At 44.2% G+C, this 14,648-nt stretch overlaps 1 protein-coding gene across 1 annotated transcript in view; it reads right to left on the reverse strand.

The window, feature by feature from the left end:
* The window catches only part of LOC102808281 (katanin-interacting protein-like), a 58,672-nt gene that overhangs the window by 23,302 nt on the left and 20,722 nt on the right, over positions 1-14,648 (reverse strand). Inside the window, exons 17-27 of the mRNA XM_085502468.1 lie at positions 14,163-14,403; positions 13,247-13,370; positions 12,267-12,467; positions 11,650-11,711; positions 11,514-11,544; positions 10,880-10,956; positions 10,404-10,595; positions 9,956-10,055; positions 8,906-9,044; positions 8,018-8,215; positions 1,153-1,247 (exon numbers count right to left, since the gene is read on the reverse strand). Of these exons, the coding sequence (XP_085358594.1) occupies positions 1,153-1,247; positions 8,018-8,215; positions 8,906-9,044; positions 9,956-10,055; positions 10,404-10,595; positions 10,880-10,956; positions 11,514-11,544; positions 11,650-11,711; positions 12,267-12,467; positions 13,247-13,370; positions 14,163-14,403 (1,460 nt within the window). The remainder of the gene's footprint in view (positions 1-1,152; positions 1,248-8,017; positions 8,216-8,905; positions 9,045-9,955; positions 10,056-10,403; positions 10,596-10,879; positions 10,957-11,513; positions 11,545-11,649; positions 11,712-12,266; positions 12,468-13,246; positions 13,371-14,162; positions 14,404-14,648) is intronic.

A 14,648-nucleotide genomic window follows, 5' to 3' on the forward strand; every position in this document is an offset into this window, starting at 1 on the left:
GGCCAGCAGAAAAACTCAATACTACGTAGCTACTACTCAGTCTGGCCATCAGAAAAACTCAATACTACTACTCAGTCTAGCTGGCCATTAGAAAAAACTCAATACTCCTCCTCAGTCTGGGCATCAGAAAAACTCAATACTACTACTCAGTCTAGCTGGCCATCAGAAAAAACTCAATACTACTACTACTAAGTCTGGCCATCAGAAAAAGTCAATACTACTACTCAGTCTAGCTGGCCATCAGAAAAACTCAATACTACTACTCAGTCTAGCTGGCCATCAGAAAAACTCAATACTACTCAGTCTGGCCATCAGAAAAACTCAATACTACTACTAAGTCTGGCCATCAGAAAAACTCAATACTACCGTACTACTCAGTCTAGCTGGCCATCAGAAAAACTCAATACTACTACTAAGTCTGGCCATCAGAAAAACTCAATACTACTACTCAGTCTAGCTGGCCTACAGAAAAAACTCAATACTACTACTCAGTCTAGCTGGCCTACAGAAAAAACTCAATACTACTACTCAGTCTGGCCATCAGAAAAACTCAATACTACTACTCAGTCTAGCTGGCCATCAGAAAAACTCAATACTACTACTCAGACTGGCCATCAGAAAAACTCAATACTACTACTCAGTCTGGCCATCAGAAAAACTCAATACTACTACTCAGTCTGGCCATCAGAAAAACTCATTACTACTACTCAGTCTGTCCATCAGAAAAACTCAAAACTACTACTCTGTCTGACCATCAGAAAAACTCAATACTACTACTCAGTCTGGCCATCAGAAAAACTCAAAACTACTACTCTGTCTGACCATCAGAAAAACTCAATACTACTACTCAGTCTGGCCATCAGAAAAACTCAATACTACTACTCAGTCTGTCCATCAGAAAAACTCAAAACTACTACTCTGTCTGGCCATCAGAAAAAACTCAATACTACTACTCAGTCTGGCCATCAGAAAAACTCAATATTACAGGTACTACTCAGTCTGGCCATCAGAAAAACTCAATATCAATACAATTATTGTTACAGACCTAAACATAAGTTATTTTTTATTTATATTGGAGAAAGGTGAAATTGAATATTAAAACTAAATAAAAACATTAACACTAATAACAGAGACACAATAATGATTGCTTACCGTGCAATTTCGCCTTTGAAAATACATCTACCATCCAAAGTAATGGCCACGTCTTTTGCACCACGGAATGAATGAATACGAGATTTGTTGTAATTCTGGCAAAAGATACAATCACATAGAAATTTGTTATATGATAATTAATCCATTGAATCTAGTAGTTTCTATGCTTCAGACAAATAAAATTAGGCGAGGGTTCTTCGAACCCGCCTATTCACATAGTTCATACCCACCATAGACTCCGGTCAGTCAAAATGACTATTTTGAACTGTAGGCATTAATCAGCGATTCTGCCGGTGACGGAGAGATAGAATCCAGGTCAGGGGAAGCCCCATGACCTCAAGATTCTTTTACCCCTTACGTCACGAACCCACGTGACCGAGGCCACCTGGCAACGCCACAGGTAGCCGTCCATCACTCTGGTTCCTTTCTCTCCGCCTCGAGGACTTAGACCAACGCGACGGAAAGAGTGGGGAGGTTGGGGGGGACCCGGAGTCTATGGTGGGTATGAACTATGTGAATAGGCGGGTTCGAAGAACCCTCGCCTAAATTCACTACGTTCAATTACCCACCATAGACTCCGGTCAGTCAAAATGACTATTTTGAACTGTAGGCAGAGTCAGACACCGATAGGTGGCGGGTTTTTCCGAGCAAACAGAAAAAAAAAAGGAGAATGATGAAAGACTTTCCCCCAGTCCGGGATGAAAAACAAACCCAAAGACCTAAGTTAAGACCCAAGAAGGGTGGTGTCTTACCTTGCCTGTGCTGTCCCAGAAGCAAGAAGCCAATGCTGCTGTGGTGACAGGGTTCGGTGTGCCCGAGAAAGCTAGACCCAAGCCGAACTCGGGGGTGATAAGCTTGAAGTAGGACCGAAACAGTTCGCATGAGGGCGTAGGTCGACAGAAGCGAAACTTGGGAGCTTCCAGGAAGTGCTAGTGGAACAGACAATCTGCCCGCAAAAATGCAGAGACTGACTTATCGCCTATGCGCAGAGGCCCCTGCAGTCGTTCGGGCTGGGTCAGCAAACAAGGCCTGACCCGCTACGACGGGGCCTAACCTGAAGAGACCCTGCTCAATAGATTGGGTGTCTCCTAGGTAGTAGTTGATGAAGACGTTCTGCGTTCTCCAGAAGCCTGCCCTCAGAATGTGTTTGAGGGGGGCACCTGACGCTAGCGCTAGTGAGTTAGCAATCGCACAGACCTCATGTTCTTGTACTTGGTGTCTCTGCAAGGTCTGTGTTGAGGAGGATAGTGTATTATAGACCTCCAGTACAGTCGCAGTAATCCACCTGGGGATGGAAGTCGGGGAAACCGGCTTATCCCGCTTGTCAGGGCCGTAACACAAAAACATGTGTTTGGTTCCCCGTCTAGAAAATCTGGTACGGTTCTCGTAGCAACTCAGCGCTCGGACCGGGCAGAGAAGCAACTCCTCCTGATCTTCCGGACTGACAATATTTGCCAGCCGGGGGATGACGATCGGTTGAGGATCGTGTCCTGGGATTTGGTTCTTGGCGAGAACCCGATTCGTGTCTTAGTACAACTTGATCGCCCATAAAAGCGGCACAACTGTCCGCAAAGGATAGTGCGCGCCTAGCTTTGACCGGCGCCTACCTGAGGCGAGGGCCAGTAGGAAGACTATTTTCCACCTCAAAAAATTGAGTGGCGCTGATTGGAGAGGCTCAAAAGGCGGTCTGCTTAGAGCGGACAACACAGCCGACAAGTCCCAGTTGGGCAGTTCCCTTGCATGGGGTTTCAGCGTCTGGAAAGCAGTAAATAGTCTCCTAATAGTAGGACAATCGGTTAGTCTTGTTCCCGTACGTTTGAATGGTGGGGCACAAGGCCGACCTGTAGCCAACGATCGCTGCGTAGGACAAACCCACTTCGTCAAACAGGTGGACGAAGGAGCCTGCTACCTGGCCAATAGAGGGATGGTATCGATCAATCTCCCTTCCGCTACACTAACCAGTGTATGCTCGCAGCCTAGAAATGTAGGCTGCATTGGTGGAATCCCAGTTCGCCCTGGCCAGGACGTTGGCAGCCCGCTCAGATAAAGCTTTCGTATGGGCGGGTCTAATGAGAGCCTCTATGCGGGTAAGTGATACCCGCTGGGCTCGTGGTAGTGCGCCGTCTGGTGGGGACGGCATGTCCGGTAAGTCCGGAAGCACTGCTGGTGTTTCGACTATCGTTTCCGACAGAAGTGGAAACTAGGCCCTGTTCGGCCAATTGGGTGCAACCAATGATAATATGCAGGTGTGCACCTGTCGAAGTCTTCTCCGGTGCCCGGTGGACTAGCGGGAAGGGAGGAAAAGCGTACACAACTAAGTGGATCCGGGGGGTAGCAAAGCGACCCTGGCCCAGGCTCCTGGAGTCAGCAGGAGTGTTACGTACGTCGGGAGCTTGGTGTTCCGGGGTGCGGCAAACGGTCTAACCTTGGACCGTCCACAGCCGAAACAGCCTGGAGGCTACCCACTGGGGTATCAGCCACTCCGTGTTCTGGAGACGGAGTCGCCCTGAAAGGGCGTCGCCAGACTGTTCCTCACCCCTGGAAGGTGGTGTGCGGTTAGCTCCCCATTGTATTCCAGGCACCAAAGGAGGATTTTGCTCCGCTAGGACTGACAACGATGGGGAATGCGTCCCCCCCCCCTCCTTCTTGAAGGAGACCACCGCTGCGTTGTCTGTGCGGAGCAGGACTCTGTGGTCTCGAACTACGGGTAGAAAGCGTGGTAGTGCTAATTGTACACTGCTCACAGTTCGAGCCGGTTGATATGGTGGTCCCAAAACTATGCGGGAGCCATATCTTTGGGCTTGTTCGTCCAATAGATGCGCTCCCCAACCCTGGGGGGGGGCATTTGTTACCAGAGTCATGCCTGCGGCGAGCGGGTCCAAGGGGGCCCCTCTGCCCGAGGTTGGTCAGTGACGACCACCAGGGCAGGGCTTCCTTCACTTGGTCCGAGATCGAAACCCGCCTATCTAGTTCCCATAGAAGAGCTCGGCGATATAACAAGTGTTATATAACAAGCCTGGGGAACGACCCTTCGAACCGAGGTCATCATTCCGATGATCCGCATTAGTTCACGGAGGGACACCGAGGGAACGCTGACTAGGCATTCGGCTAGGCTGCTTAGCGCTAAGCAATATGCTTGAAATAGCTAAGCCAAGCTTACCTCTGTGTCAAAACTCCATGCCCAGGGACACCAACTGCGCGTTGGCTCGAGGTGGGACTTGTCGATTTACTAACGAGCCCAGCTGGTGAAGTAAATCCTGTGTTAGCCTGATGCGTTTGGCTATTACCCCTTGCCCGGGTTGTTGGTAACCAGTAGTCTGGGTACGGATTGAGGTGTACCGACATCTGGTGAAGCAGCAGCACTACCTGTTTCATCCCTCTGGTGAACACGTAGGGCGCTGTGCCTAACCCGAACAGAGGGGGGGCACCGAAGTTCGAATACTTGGCCCAGCTGGGCGATTCGAAGGAGATGGCAACTCGCTAGGTGCATCGGTACGTGCAGGTAGGCCCCGCTTAAATCTAGCGGGGCTAGCCAGTCAAAACGGTGGATGGAGAGAAGAACCCTGAATGGTGTCTCCATGTGGAACCGATCGAGGGGCACGTACTGATTCAGTCTGTCTAGGTCCAAAACTGGACGCCTGCCACTTGTAGATTTGGTACTACGAACACATTTGGGTAGAAGCCTGGATTTAGTTCCGGCTGATGTACCCTGTGTATGGCGTCTTTCCCCAGCAAACTGCTACTTCCTGTCTGATTGCTTCCGCCTTGCGGGAGTCCCCTGGCAGTGCCCAACAGGGGAGACACTGACGGGGGGAAGTGGAGATTTCAGCGGTATGCCGTAAATGGATGTCACCACCTGGGAAGGTCCAGGGGTCGTTCACCCGCCGTCTCCAAACCGGACTATACCGGCGCAATCTGTGTACGACAGGGATGTGTGGCCATGTGTTCGGCAGTTGCAAGGGGGGAGGGTGCTCCCTTCCCCCATGAGGCGAGTTCCCCAAGGCCTGAAGTAGTCACTAAGTTGTGACCTGGCCACTCACCGAACACGTGCCTGTCTCCCCCGGTTGCAGAGGTGAGCGTCAAACATGCTTCCCCTGCTGCCGGGTAGACATCCGCCCAGAGAGGGTGAGGAGCCACCACCTGGCTCTTACCTCCCTGGGGGCACGCCACTACCCTTCCCTCCCATGGAAGGGTATAAGCGCTTGCCTCCTGGCTGACTCTGGCTAGCGGGCAACGCCCTAGGGCGTTGTGTTTTCTGTGCTTGGGGTGCCCTCCGCTTGCCCATGGCAGGACCAACTGGCTAGCGGATTCAATCTGAACCCTCTGATTCATTGCACTCCGAAGCTCCGAGACTGTACCCACCATTCCCTGAACAAAGAGGGTGGAGGGTATCCAGTCTGCGTTACTGAGGTGGGGTCGTACCCCGGCTCAGCTTGTCGGCGAAAACACATGCGTCTAAGGCCGCGTCTCGTAGCACAGTAGTGGCCCTGGCCAAGCGAGCCAGGCAACACTAGGGGGTGTCGCACGTAGATGTGCGGTGGCCCACCAGTAAAAATGTCGCCTGGTCTAGGAGGCTGGTGCGTTCTGCCTCCAAGGTCACCAGAGTGCTGGGCACGCATAATAATGCGCTCAAGCAACTCTGCCCTCAGGGCTAGATGGGTCGTCCTCAATTGGCAAAGACACCCATGGAACGCGGCTATCCCCCTTTGCCCGGTTTGTCAAATTCATGGTACCGGGGTCTGGGGAAGGAGCCTTGGAATCCGGTTGGGGGTGTTTTGGTCTCATCCCACGCTATGGGGTCCGATCCCGAAATACACCGACCGGGTAGCGTTTGGTCCAGTGGGAAATGTTGCCTAACGTTATCCCCACCCGGGGGCCTTAAGCATTACATCCTCCGCGGCTGACCAACGCTGCCCATCAACACCGTTTGCGTGCTCTGCGCCCCACTCCGCACTCAGACGGACAGGGGAGAGATGTGCCGACGGGGTTGCTTTGGATCCCGACGCCCGTGATCCCATAAGCGTTGAAGCAACCTTAGGTGGTCGCTTTAGGATCAAGGGTGGGGGTATATACATCGTATCACTGGGATCGATGATACTCCGCCTCACCCCAAAAGCGTGGCTCACCGAGTCATATAGATGGAAGACTCTGAGGGACCGCCCGGAGTACCGGCTGTATCCAACGCGAGTGAACTGCGTCTCCTCTAACTTAAAATATGTGAGAGGGAGCGTGTTCGACTGTGCGTCTCATGACAGGGTCGGTTCCCTCTGGGGACGCCCGTGGGCCGATAAGAAAGGAGTCAAAACCCACAGCAGGGACCGGACACAAGGATAAATTCGTTACCGTTGTACCGTTACCGCGTGACGAACCCTAGCTGGCTGAAAGTGGGGGGGGGGGTCAACGCGTGCCCTGCCCTGAAAGCCCTGCCCCGAGATCGGAGACTTGGCTGCCAGCACCCCGTTGGCATTCAGTGCCCGCGGATCCAGAGAAGGACCGGTGCAATTAGCCTGAGCCTCGGCCACCCCCCAAAATAGTGGGAGAGCCGTGACTGGGAACGGGGGTTTCCCGGAAGAGACGTGTTTGAATGCAAACATGCTTTCGTGTCTCTTCCTGCTTGCCCACCGAGGGGACACAGTGGAGACAGCTCGCTCCGACTGCGTCTGATCTACCTGGCCTGCCAGGGACGCAATTGCCCCGACAGTCCTTCGACCAAAGCCCTCAACTCGGAGACAAACCCGGTGCCGTGCGAGGAAGGGTCCACAAAGAGACCCGCAACGGGCCCCATAGCCTCCAGGGGCACAGCCTCGCTGCAGCTGGTAAAATCGGGTAAACCACCGCCTGAAAAAAACAGACTGTGAGGATGCCCTCCGATCAGCGGAGGAGACCGAGAAAAATATCGGTACCTCCACCGTCGGGCCTCTTACTCGACGTCCCGGTACATGAAGTACCGGTAGCCGAGCGTGAGGACTTTCCACTCATGCAAAACACGCAACTCACTTTAACCGATTTGTTTACTGGACGTGCGACCTTGCTGTGACGCGGTCATGCAGTCTCAGCGATCTTGATGGCTCTGAAAGAAAATCTCAGGCCTCAGAACTCCAGTGAAAAACACGCTTTCACGCAAAAACCCCGAAACCCGCACGTAGCTACGACAAAGTATCTCGGATGCGGTTTCTATGCTGGTAAATTCTGAATATAACCACTGCACGGTCGACTCGAAACACGAGGAGACCGGAAAGAAAACGGCAGCGAACCCTGGTCATGTCATTACATCTATATATTGCTAAATACATTAAAAACAAAAGACGACATGCATGAGGGAGACGAATTACAGTTGTAAAAGGTGCCGCCATGAAATCAACATGTGACTACGTAGTGGCGCCGGATTTTGATTTCTTTGCTGTGAAAAATACTACACACAAAGGGGAAAACGACACGAGGGTAAAAAAAAAGACAAGGAAAACTTATCCTACCAGCTACCATGTCGGATGCCGAGCAGCGGCAACAACCCAAGCTATAAATCCGGACAGGAAAAAAAAGCAGGCGATCCAGCAGAGCTCGCTAAATTTCATCTCCACTCGAGGCGGAGAGAAATTAAGAGTGATGGACGGCTACCTGTGGCGTTGCCAGGTGGCCTCGGTAACGTGGGTTCGTGACGTAAGGGGTAAAAGAATCTTGAGGTCATGGGGCTTCCCCTGACCTGGATTCTATCTCTCCGTCACCGGCAGAATCGCTGATTAATGCCTACAGTTCAAAATAGTCATTTTGACTGACCGGAGTCTATGGTGGGTAATTGAACGTAGTGAATTATGTCATATCAGCTGGCTGACAGTACCATACGTCAGTGCTTTGAATAGCTACTCACCCATATCCTTATCATAGCAATCTTGACTGGTTTTTCCAGTGTGATGAATATGAGATGATTGTTTCCAGGTGTGAACGGCGCTAACCACATATGAACGTCATCCCGCGTTCTATTGACTCCATCTATCAGATTAGTCACCACGCGTGGATCATTAGCGTAACCATCTAATATGTTGATATCACTCGGGTCTGCTGTGATCTAAAATCAGTGACATCAAAGATTTATAATATAAGGGTATGCAACTTTGATAATATATGTGATATGTGATGAATCTAATTTCGTAAGCACATCAACAGCCGCATTTTTAACTAATGGCACCACAGAATACAGTGGTTGTTTGAATGATTTGATTGCATACACAGAAATGAGCGAGAGTATCGTTGTACACAAAAAAAAAAAAAAAAATACATTTAATACCAGCTTTACCATTAATTAACTATTTCACCACCAGACTTTCTCGCCCAAATTATTCGTCACTTTTATTCGTCACTTATATTCTCAAATATTTCTGAAAATGAACCCTAATTTTGAAGCCAACAGACAAAATTTTACTAAATTTTCAGTTTTTACTCAAAATATTTGGCTATTTTCATTCCAATCTTCTGACGGAAAGAGCAGACATAAACAGGACTGTTATGTGAAGTTGCGATGAAAAGAGGAAACTGGGGGTGAAAAAAGCCTAAAATGAACCAAGCAGCTCTTTCACAGTCACACTCATTTGCCATAATAGTAGTAGAAATATAGGTTTGTGTGATTTTGTTATCATGTTTTATTTAATACCTGTATATGGCCTTTCTGCACCAAAATCTACTTCAATGAGAATAATGATAAACAGCTGCTCTACCCACATATCAAACACATGTGTTAGAAAGTATCAGACCTGCATACCTGTGCTATCTTGACTGGTTCTCCCGATGACTGGAATATTTCAATACCGTTCAAGCCAACATAATGTTTATCTCCCCATGTTGATTTAATATTGACATCAATGTATTGACCAAATGGTTGTTCAGGAATTTCAAAATCACTGAAAGTAAGACACATTTAAAGATTGCTCAATAAGAGAAATAATAATCACATTATTTACTTTGATTATGAAACAAACAGCTCAGAGATTTTAATGCTTTTACAAATAAAAAAACAAAACAAACAAAGTCGAGTAGAAGCTGTCTCTTTCAATTTTTTACTATTCTCTAGCCCAAAGAATTATTGAGATTTTTTGGCTTTTGTTTTCAACAGTAATGGCTGCCAGATGGTGACAATTCAAGGATATCCACCCTGAGAAATGAAATTATTACAAGCCATAACAAATTCTGCTGATAATGTACTCAATATACAGCAAATATTACGCAACCATTTTCTGATTGGTAGCAATAATAGACCATTTTCCGTTCACTGCGAGAATCACGCGTTATGCGTGAAATCGAACGTAAAAACAGGACAAACAAAGGTCATAGCGTCGTAGTCGCGTCAAACATCCCGTGGGATTCGACAAACGCGAAAGTATTTTGGGAACATTTCCATGCTTAATAATGTGCTGTCCACATTTGATGATAGGCAATTTCGATTAAGTAAGGGTATTCTGAAGCAATATTCCTCTGTCGAAGATCGGCCGGTCAATGTAAGCTACGAAATAAAGAAATTCTAGTTCAAAATCAAATTGTTCGATTTTTGCGGCAGACGTTCGACGCGCGTCTTTCATGCATCTCGCGAGATCTCACAATTGTACGGTAAATCACCTATTGCTAGGTATACAGTAATAAGACATGAACTTGTTGGAGACATCAAAAGCAATTGTTATGTTATCCAATGATTTATCTCGATGTCCTTTGAAAAATATAAAAATTCCTTATATACTCTCCTATCCTAAGGCAATTTAGCTATGTTAAAATTCCAACATTGCCCCGCAGTGATTTTTGTGTGTGCATTAACACATACCTATCTTCATCACTGACAGCTACCTCATCTTCTTCCTCTTCTTGGATATTCTCTTGAATTGCAGGTTTGGGTTTCAATAAATAAGAATCTAAAGCATCACCTGCAACAAAATGGAGCACTAAAATTTACAATGTATGTAGGTATGTTTTTTTTTCATATCCCAAATCGTTTAATAATTAAGACTTGAGATGATTTGAGGGCATTTGTATGAGTGTCTCAGGAACGCACTGTTGAATATCCCAAATGATATTGTTCACTACTACAAAACATGTTTTTAGGACCCTAGTAAAATTTTCAGTACTATTGATGAAAATTACATTGTGATTTGCATGTTTGCTAGATTACACTGTATCAAACGCAGCTTACTACACTAAAGGAAACCCACAACTGATGTAACACAGGTTGAGTTGATACTGATTCAATACTCAGTACTATGTCATAACAGCACCTTGTAAATCTGTGTTCATATTAGCTGAGAGTCGACCTCGTTGTGACTTGTTAAATAAGGATAGAGAATTCCATGATTCTTCTAAGCTGACATCTTGAAATTGCCGCCACTGTGCCCTGGTTGTTAACGCTTCACCCTCTATGTGGGTTTTGCTGTCTGGTTTCACAACCACAACATTTGCTTCCCAGTCTTCTATTAATGCAAGTATGCAAAATAAATGAGCGTCAGTTTAGCATTGCAGATTCACAAATAACATGTGTTCAACAATGAAATGTAAATAATCTATGGCATGCCATTTGAGGTGAGCGATCATTCCTTCTTGCATATCGAACACGTAAATCAAGACCCAAGAGAGCTAATTATCCGTTTTGCATACGCTATATATGTTGCTATGGGGCCAATATCGATGTAGTATGATGATCTCTGCCCTTTAATATTTAATTGTCATGTCAACTGAACTCAGAAGAGTGTCATACCTTGATAAGGGGTTCTTCGACTAATTGCTTTGTCTTCGTCTTTCCTCTTTTCTTCTTTTAAAAGTGGTGACAGATCTCTATATTCAGAAGTGGATATTGTTCAACAGAGAGTTCAACATTATTGTATTTGGTCTATTAGTAGTTTGTGGCGTGTGTGCTCACATAAATTATTAGATGTTTCGATGGTCAAAGTAAGTAATATTTTATTGATTCAGTATAGAACAAATGGAATTTTTGGTTTTATAATATAGAACTGTGCTTCTATTGGAGATGCGCTTCTAATAGACAAATATAGTACGTGTTCTAATGCCTTAAACTTTTTGAGTATGTATGTTTCACTATAATGTATTTGCTCTATTAGAAGAACCTCTTTGATTGAAGCAAATGAACATCAAAAATTGCATTTACTGTACTAGTATTTTGTACTTTACAAGTATAACTGTTTAAATGCATGTGCTACTAATAGAGCAAATACTGTAGTAGGATTGCCTTGCACATAACATACATGCACGTAGCAGAGGTGGAGAGTTGGGAGTGAAAACTGTAACTCCTCCAACTCCCAAATAGCTTCTCATTTAACATTTTCTATTTTTAAAATTAATTATTCAAATATTAAAGTTACTTATTTACTTACAACGATGATACTTTATCAACCAATTCTTTTTCTATTGAGAAAAAATAAATAAAATGAGAGACAACTATGAGACAAAAGTACGTAAGATATGTAGGTTTCATTAGGTGAAATATGAAGTGATATGTACAGTACATACCTGGTGATTGCAGCCATGTTGGTTTCTGTTGACTTTTCGGCCTAGGTGTGGCATCTGTGGAACTGGTGTTGAAGATAGAAATTAAAGTTGAAATAACCTCACATTTTATTGAATTTATACATTTTATACTTAATGACAATTACTTTCATGTGTATTTGATGTTCAATCTGAGAAGATACTGCTTGTTTTACGTCTAAAACTGGTGCATAGTGTGCATGAACCAACTTAACTTTTTTGTTCTCGTTTTGTTTTGGTTAATACATGTATTTGCTTATTACTGTTCTGTGCAAAAGAATATAACTCTGGCTGAAGAACCACTGACTACAAATTTGTCAAAATATTACCTTGATATTGATATGTACCTAGGAATGAACATGTGACAAAATGGTTCTTATTGAGGGTTCCTACAACACATGTATCAATAGTGCATGCACTAAATTTAAATGTCAATAGTCAAAATAAGTCATATTTTAATGATCCAGAATACAATAAATGCAATTTTTAACTTCTGAACAGAATGAATTTTTCGACATAAAACCTTACTGAGTGCCTCAAAACACAGCACATGATACCATGCCACCTTGTTTGGTGGTGCTAGATTGAAATGCAGCTATTACCTTTTGAGTTGTAGAAGCTGCTGTAACATAGAAGGTTCTTCTGGACTGGCAGCCACTGTAAAAGATTTACTCTGCTTTGGAATAGAAAGTTGGTTTTCTTGAGAAACTCTTGTTGGATTTTCTGTTGGATATTTAAGTTGGTTCTCCATTGGCATTGGGGATTCTCTTGAGATGGATTCACTACTGGAATGTATAGAGTCACTGACAAGGACAGATTAAAGTCACAATGTTAATAGTTGATAATAAAATGAACATAAAATGTAATACCACAGAGTAAGTCTCCTTATTAATTTTGATATAAAAAGTCTGTATATTTAGGAAATAGAAGGCAACACAAATCCATTTTTGTGATAACAGGACAAGGACAGGGGACGTGACAAATAATGAGTCAAAAGTCAAGCATTGGGCAGTGTAGAGTCCCTTATTTTAATTATGATACATGTTCAGTATTTGCCCTATTAGTAGCACAATCACTTATGTCAATGTCAGCGGTGTCTCTATGGCCAAAAGAATTAATATTTGAATAACATAGTATACAATTAATGCAACTGATTGTCTACATGCAATTTTATTGGAGATGCGCTTTTAATAGAGCAAATACAGTACCCCGAATGTATGTTCAAGGGCAGTGGTACCCCTGAAATGAAAAAAATGATTTCCTTATTAGTGTGTTATGGATGCTTTTATTTTGCTGTTTAAATTTGTTACCGGTATTTAAACAATCCACCACAATGTGGATATACATTGAATATCGTTATTCTTATTCACACACAATTTTATTCAATATCAGAAAACTCAATGTGGTTGATTGACCAATGAGAATGTACAGGAAGTGCACAATAGTATACCGGAAATCCCTAATAAATCTCAGACGTTGTTGATAACACAAGATTTGCTAAAATTCACTAAAATAGAATGTATAGTAGCTAATTTAAAGTATTCAACATATCATTAGATTATAAGAGTAGATGCAGTCATACCTTGTTGAAGTGCTGTCAGAAGACTGGTTTGATAACTGTGCTGCCATCTTTCTTGGTGTTCTACTTCTACGTGGTTTCTCCTTCCCTTTTGTTGGAGATCTCTTCCCACCAAACATCTCTAAAACTGTAGAACAATAGACATTTGCCAAAATACCTTGTTAGTACATCTCCCCTACAAGCCACGCCCCTCGGTATCATTATCACATTACAGAAGTGATTCATTGCTAGAGAGTGTGACTTGTAGGAATGCTGCAGTGGATAGGAGATGGTTATGTATGGTATTGCTGCTGTACATCATGGTACCTCTCTGTAGAATGACTGACTGACAAGACAAATTAACCACTACTCAAAGATGAATTTGAGTGAATAACTATCACACCAGGGTGTTTTAAATTAAACAATACGAGGATACTTCAGTTCAATTGATATACTAAGAAATCACTATGTATTCTCTTATTGTAAGTCCTTGATATATGAAGTAATATATGGATATATTACTGTAAAATTTGTATTACTGCAGCTGCAGCTACGACTTCTATTAAAATGGTACAATGCAACAGAAGAGATGCAGCTTTTATTAGAGCATCTACAGAAACAAGAAATGATGAATTTTTGCTTCTCAATTGTTCAAAAAAAATGGGTGTGGCTGCTATTAGGGATGCGGATTCTGACACAGGTTTTCCCGTAGTAGATAATACTGTAAAATCTGTATTAGAAGCTGCAGTTTCTATTAAAATGGTACAATGTAACAGAGAGGATGCAGCTTCTATTGGAGTATCTGCACATATGAGAAATGGTGATTTTTTGGGACTCAAAGAGTGGCTGTGGCTTCTATCATTAATGTGGCTTCTAATACAGATTTTACGGTTACGGTTAAGTTTAATCAACCTAAAAGTGATGCAAACAGAAATCTCACCATTCTCTCTTGTCTCCTTGGTGACCTTTGTCTTCTGGGGTGTTTCCAACCAACAACTCTCACTGATCACCTGCTGTGGGCCGTCACCACAATCAAATGTCCTATTCAACTCATGACATTCTAATGAGATTTCTTTGCTGTAATCAAACACCTGATTGCCACACCCCTTGTCAATTTCACCACACCACCTGTCTTTACCATCAACCAGGATACGTACGTCTTTGGCACCTATGTTCAATTCCTACAACAAAAAACATAGTGTAACTATTACAACCTTGCCTATTGAGAATCTAAATTAAATAATAAATGAATGGATGGATGGATAGGTACTGATAATGCACAATATTTTCTCTACATGGCAGAAGCGAATAAAAAAATCCTGAAACAATGCAAAAAATACTGGCTAAAATTACAATTCTGACCAAAAATGAACATGAATAATGAAGTCATCATAATTACATAAAAAAAAAAATATTCATGTTCCTA

Source organism: Saccoglossus kowalevskii, chromosome 8, assembly GCF_978046115.1.
Source record: "Saccoglossus kowalevskii chromosome 8, keSacKowa6.1, whole genome shotgun sequence".
NCBI classification, from domain to species: Eukaryota; Metazoa; Hemichordata; class Enteropneusta; family Harrimaniidae; genus Saccoglossus; species Saccoglossus kowalevskii.